The 7,070-nt window shown below is 39.1% G+C and overlaps 1 protein-coding gene across 1 annotated transcript; it reads left to right on the top strand.

The window, feature by feature from the left end:
• The first annotated feature begins 272 nt into the window (after positions 1-272).
• Positions 273-6,711, top strand: LOC146586874 (glioma pathogenesis-related protein 1-like). The gene is made up of 6 exons (XM_085320491.1): positions 273-452; positions 2,670-2,915; positions 4,095-4,207; positions 4,988-5,070; positions 6,344-6,370; positions 6,458-6,711. The coding sequence occupies exons 1-6, from the start codon at positions 273-275 to the stop codon at positions 6,709-6,711; spliced, it is 903 nt and encodes a 300-aa protein (XP_085176617.1).
• Positions 6,712-7,070: the final 359 nt, after the last annotated feature.

Below are 7,070 nucleotides of genomic sequence, written 5' to 3'. Positions count from 1 at the left end.
AAGGAAAAAAGGTCATGAAGCAACCAGGAAAAGCAACACCATAACAATCATTTCATGTGCCACCTTGCTCAAACACCTGCCCCATCAAGCAGGGCTCACACGCTTGTGTCCTCATACCCAGGGCAGCTTCACAACAAGGGCAATTCACTTCCTGTTTTCAAATTTTCAAGTGTTTCCGCATCTAGCAAACAACCACACTGAAGAACTGCTTGCCGGTATTATCGCCAACTAAGAGATTTTTTCTTTCAAAAAGTTAAAAGCGTTGAAGAATTATGAAAATCACATTTTTCTGTGCTGCATTCTTCTTCCTGGATCTCTTAATTTGCTGTAATGCTTTTGCACAAAATCCCTTGCCTGACATAGGAGATGCTAATTTTATTAAAGACTGTGTGACAGCTCACAACAACTTTCGATCCAAAGTGAACCCACCAGCCAGCAATATGTTTCGCATGGTAAGGAGATATTTGTGATCACTTTGAGAATTAATATAGATTGTGCTGCTAAACTAGTCCATCTTCCTCTCAATTTGCTTTGTACTTTTCTTTCCCTGTCAATGATTTTCTTACTATATAAGATAGTTCTTTGAAGGAGATACAATAGAAAAAAAATTCACAGTTTTGTTCAATCTTACTAATTTGAAGGGAATTCTTTGTTTAGGGATGGGTTGCTACGCTAACCTTTAGCCAGCCTTGCTGTATTGTAAAAATATAAATATTGTTCAGCTCTTTACCGCTTTTTAAAAGTGGTAGTAACCTTTCTTACATTACTTCATGTTTCATGATACAAGGAGGCTTGTTATTATTAAATAGCCCCAGAATAGTCAGTCTGTATGACAGGATTCCCCAGTGCTGAAAATCTAGCATCTCCTTTGTTTCTTCCAATCCAAAACGTGTTGTAGAAAGGGGCTTGACAGGGTGTGCATAAAGACATCTGACTTCAGTTAATGTAACATGTTTGTAGAGTAAGGGTACTAATATTTCGGCTGGAAAGCAGAGCTTCCTATCAGTAAAATGGATATCGGAACAGACTATGGATAGGTCTCAGTTTATTCAGTGAAATATGTAAGGAAAAGGCAGAGCAGATGAGGAGATAACACCAGTCAGTGTATGCCATTACTTTGAGCCCTGCAGCAGTGCTSTTTAGCTAGAAAAGAAAAGTTAAATGTATAACCACAGAAATAATATAGGTCACTTCTGTGAAAGGAAATCCACAGGAAAGCTCTAAAACTCAGACTACCTGTGATTCTAATTTCTTGTCATTTTGTTAAAAGCAGTGTTTAATTAAGAATGATAGAGCACAAGAACAAACTTAGCCGGTCAGACTAAAGATCCATTAAGTCCAGAATTKGAGCAAGGCAAGCATACCAGAACCTCTTGAATCAAAGGTGTTGCATTATATTTAAAAGCTCTTGATGAATTTTTCCTGTATGATTTTTTTCAGTCTTGAGCTGAAAAATGCAAATTTTACCATACTTTCATCCTGTAGCAAAGACCTGCACAACCTAACCACAAGTTGTACGAAGTGATACCTCCTTGCATTGGTTTTAGACCCACTAATTCCTAGCTTCATTAAATACTCTGGTATTTTTACTGGAAGAAAAAAGTAATTATTTCCTAGTTATGTGTTTCAATCCACACAGGATGTCCAGTTGTCTCTGCTCAAAGCTGCAGAGTACTCCTTTTTTGTTTTATGAAAGCTGACAACTAGGATGATCTTCCCTATCTGTGGTATATGTTCCTTTGCCAATTCTATTGTGCCCTTTTTAAGATGAGATACTGCACACAGTATTTAGTAGGTATAATGAACTTGCACAGTGGCGTAATTACATATTTGTTTTTATTCTCTATTCCTCTTCAAGGAATTTTTAACACTTGATTTGCTTTTTAAGCTACTACTAAACACTGATTTCCAAGTAGTAGCAGTCAACTCTAAACTTGTCATTACAAATAAAAAGTCAAGATTGGGTTTTTTTCCTCACGTCCCTCAATTTACATTTTTCTACACTGAATTTTGTCTGCCATTTTATTGCCTGGTCATTTAGTAGCACAAACATTTTCAGACAGTCCTGCAGACCAGTTTCTCAAATTATCATTTGTGTCACTCAGGGTGTATATGGTTCTTCCTCAGCCCAGTAGAAATGAGTGAGCTCTCATTTCCTTCAGACATGTAGAAGGCCCTAAAGAGTAGCTCTTTCACCCAATGAGAAGGTAGAAGAGCAAGGTGGCAGAAAGAGGTAGGGAAGGGAGCAACTGTGACTCTGCTCCTTTCCATCTTGGCCGGCAGAATAGGACTCCTATCCAGTCTACTGATAGCTGTGAAGTGCAGATCTCTGGAGAGCCAAGCACTCCTAGGCAAAAAGTTCCTCAAGCCCCTCTACAGCTCTTACTTGCTCTCAGGCCTAGCAACTTAAACACCACAGTCCCGCTCTAAATATTTAGCAACTCAAACATCACAGGACAGTGGATAGATAGTACTGGTTCTGCAGTACCTAAAGGAAAAAGAACATTTTTTTTGTTATGTTATGGGTGTAGAAATGACGAGGGAGAGGATGAAACTTCTCACAAGGATGGGAAGCAGAAAGGGGAAAAGAGTTATTAAGAGAAGAGGTRTCTGAATTCAACTAAATCACTGCAGTGCAGGTCATATTATGCTTTCTTCTCATTCCACAGTCCTGGGACCCTGCTTTAGCTAAGACTGCCAAAGCATGGGCAAAGAAGTGCATGTTTAAGCATAATATCTATCTTAAAAAGCCGGGGAAGGTGCATCCGACCTTTACACCTGTTGGAGAAAACATCTGGACTGGCACAGCCACCATCTTCTCTGTGGATACAGCTATCCATGACTGGTTTAACGAAGTTGGAAGCTACCATTTCAATACCAATAGCTGTACTGGCAAGTGTGGTCACTATACCCAGGTGAGTTTTACTTGTCCAATGGTTTATAACCTAGTAGTTTSACAGGGTCCAAGTATAGGCTTGAAACAGACTACTTTGGAACAGAAAACATGTCAGGGATTTCTTTTCCCCATTTCAGTACTGGATGAGATTGGAAATAGAATATTCGGAGCAGCAGGGCTGTCTAGGGCCTATTCTCCTGACGGAAAGGGATTATCTGCCTGACAATTTCACAGTGATGTCATMTTTGAAGTTTACAATTTGAACACAATTATTAGCACCTTACTCCTTACCACAAGACATGCCACAGCACCCACCCAGACACCTGAAGAGAATGGCATTTTCTCGTGTAGCTGTATTTTAGGCCAGATGCCCTTCACACATTTCCCAAAATTTGTCATCCMCTGGTGCATAGCACAGAGGATCTGCTAGAAAAATGCTATGGCAACCTCTTTGGTATACGTGATTGGGAAAGAGAAGTAAATACCAGGGCCTTGCTGGGGTGAAGGGTGAAGCTAGGATGTGGCCAAGGGTGCATGCGAAGCTGGGACGTGTGCTTGGGTCCTACCACATACACAAAGGCTTCTGTAACTGTGTGCTTATACAGGCATCAAAACTAGGTACATTTCAAAAGAGAAGTGCCTTTTAGAGAAAACAGGAGGCATGCTTGAAGCTCACCACTAGGGACCGTTAACTTATGTTTTCTCTTTTTAATTAAATAGAAAATTTATTTGAGAGAYTTTTAAACTGTCAAAAGAGATCCCTAGAAGACAGTTGCTTTCTGATGGTATCATCTGCTCGGTGGCATGCAGCACAACTGGACAGCACTTACCCTAGAGGAAGGATGCTCATTACCAAGCATGCACAACATTACATGGTTCGGGCTATTAAATATATACATAGAGAGATACTAAAAGTTGAGAAAGAAAAATAATGCCTGTTTTCTTCTAATGAGGCTGTCAAAACAGAATCTGTTTTCATGTTTCCAGGGCAACCACACAGTAAATGAAAAAAAAAACAATCAATCGGTGATTGATCTCAGCTTTCCTTCAGTCTGTTAATGCTGTTTCTGTGTTGGCTATTTTAAACTCCCACAAGAACCCTTCACTTCAGCTGCTGGTTCCTCCCTTAATCCTGTGAATTCTAGTAGCTTTTTCAGTCTTTCAACAAACACATTAGATATCTTGCTTTGCTTTTCAGGTCGTTTGGGCCACAAGTTACAAAGTTGGCTGTGCAGTTCACTTTTGCAATACAATTGAATACTTTCCAGGAATTTTCAGAGCAGCACATTTTGTTTGTAACTATGGACCGGCGTAAGTCAGTTATGACCTTTTGGGGTTTTATTATTTTTTAAATGTCCTCTAACTGTTCTGGTATCAGATGTTACCAATAGTGGGAGCAGTCTTAACAAATTCCAGAAAAAAACATCATCTAGATGTCACTGGTTGAGAAGAAGTTCCCCCAGCCATTTAAAACAGAGGCTGCTGCCCATGGCCTGAGCTGCAGAAAATCCTGTTCTGAAAAAAGCAAGTGAGCAGATCCTTGCTTAGAGCACTCACCATAAGCAAGAGTGGTGGAATCATATCTGTTTTGACTTCMGCCTCTGCAGGAAAAGAAAGAAAAATGCAAACTTTCAATTTGACAAATACTCCACCTCTCTACAGCCCCTCTGACTTCAAACAAAACATTTTAAATGAAGAAATAAAAGGAAGATTGTTCTATAGCTTATCCAATGCTTTGCAATTTCTGGACATACATACATTTTACAGATTTTTATTTTTTTTTTAATACAGGTGGGTAATGAGAAACTAGAGGCAGATTCCTGTACCCTTATGCAGAATGGTAGTTTCCTCACAAAGTCTGATTAATATCAATGACAAGAATCACCAGGTAGCTGCTCCCCATGTGAGTGAGAGTTTCAGTCTGACCCCAAAGCGGTTTCAAACATTGTAATGATAAGTTTTTTGATAAAGTTATTTTTCCTCTATAATAGCTTTCCATGATGAGTTACTCTAACAATTTGATGAAATAGTGTATTTAATTTGCTCTTCAAAAGATTGAGCTAACAAAATATGCTTTTTTCTGCTTTTCAGGGGGAATTACCCAACAAAACCATATAAAACAGGACAGCCATGCAGTGGATGTAGTAATGACAAGTGTGTAGACAATCTCTGTGGTAAGAAAAAAGCAATCAGCTAAGGAAATTATATATAAGTATTATATATATATGATTACATATAAATAAAATTATCAATGGAAATACAATCGTGAGTTAATTTGTGTTAAGTATATAGTGGGTCTGTARCCCACCAAAAATAACAACAGTACCAAACACTGGTAAGGACAGTATGAGAAAAAGTAATTTGAACACTTTGCTGTTTAAGGCCCTCAGTTACAGAAGCTAGAGTTTCCAGTGAAGAGATATATCAGTTCAACCACTTCATACCTCTTTATCTGATCAAAAAGTCAAACTATAACATTATTTCCAACAAATATTCCTCTCCGGTTCTCTTCTCCTAGGAGAAACAGTATATTTAACTTCTASTTTCTAGCTGAGTTTGATATGTCCTATCACATTCCCAGAAAACTATACAGGTCTGAGCAACCAATAGACTGTAAAGAAAAACAGGTCTGTTTCTAACTTCTGCAATTTTCTGAAATAAAGCAGTAAGAKCTTGTTTTTGCACAACAGTTTACAGCCATGGACCTTTGTCATTACACCTACTTCCTAATTAGAGTCAGAAGTAGTGTTTCAAATAAATGTAAACTAAATGGCATGTAATACTGTCTTAAATTAAATATGATTATCATACAGATTTTTAGGGACGGTCCTATCTGGAGCCATGCTCCAGATAGATTCAGCTGTAGAAACAAATGAACATTTGGCATTCTTATTTCCTTCTGGGATATCCTGGCTGAATCATCAGACTGATGCATCACAGAATAACCAGAAACATCTCAGACTGGGGAGGAGGAAGGGAGCTTTTAAAAGTTACATGCTACGTCCTGAAAACAGTTCTACCATATGGTTTCATAGGGCAAGTCAGTAGTTCTGGCTGGGTGCACCCAGGAAGTCCTGCATAGTTCTTTAACAAAGTTGTATTTCTGTGATAAATTTTGCACTTAATGARATTTGTCTGTCTGTAACTGCTTTATTTAAATTAGTTTTGTGTATCAATCTTAAAAAAAAAATCCTAGGTTTCATTTTTATTTGCTATTCCTTCCTCCCCATAATACAAATTCTTCCTAATGCAGCTGCTTCTTTTMTGCTTCTCTTCCAATTCGATAAAATGATATTAGACCCACCTAAGCTGGGAGGCTGCTCTTATTGATCTGGTTCCTGCTTTTAACACTGTCTGGCATCAAAGGTGCAATCAGCCAGGCAGCAGCAATTAATAAACATTGCTGAATGATATTCACAATTACTTTCTTTTCTGATCTCTCAACAGAAAACATAGAACGTGAGAAACTGATAAGTACGTATCTAGTTGTTCTTAATCACTTTCCTTTAGRTTCAGATAGATTTGATGGATTTTAATAGCTATTTCTTTGCTGTTTTTTAGGCTCTACCAGCTGGTACCCAGACTGGGATACACAGCCTCAGCCACCACCAGATATCCCTAGGCCTCCTGCCCCTCGCCCTCCAGTCCACCCGCCCACCATGCCTCCTCGCATCCCGCCTGTGGAGCATCCACATCCCTCGTGTGACAACTACTGCCTTAGTCTTTCAGTTCTAAGGCCGATATTTTTGGTACTGAGTGCTGGTGGTGTTCTTCTAGTACGACAATGGTATCCCCATATGTTTATATATGAGTAATGGCATTTAAGACACTGATAGTTATCCTATAGCCCTATCACTGTAAGAGAATTACACGCATTTAAGAACCACCCATGGTCATCTCTCTCTGCTGTCCTGGTGACATTTATTCAGCACAGAGAAGGCTGCTTCTCTATTCAAGGCAAGATTCAAGTGGCTGTACAAGTGGTTGAAGCTAGTATAACTTATTAGCATGGCAGTAGCTCCAGTGTACTTCAGTGTCTGTGAGARCCTCTTAGCTCTGGCCCAGTGGTGGATTCCTAGAGGGACCATATGGACTCTATATTACTATGCTTACTAACAAGCCTCCTGGAAGCCTGGACAAAACCTAGAAACCAAAGAAACGTCTGCAGTGGCAT

Source organism: Rhea americana, unplaced genomic scaffold, assembly GCF_003343005.1.
Source record: "Rhea americana isolate MKP2758 unplaced genomic scaffold, rheAme1 scaffold_64, whole genome shotgun sequence".
NCBI lineage: Eukaryota > Metazoa > Chordata > Aves > Rheiformes > Rheidae > Rhea > Rhea americana.
This window is presented reverse-complemented; position numbering and strand designations above follow the sequence as displayed.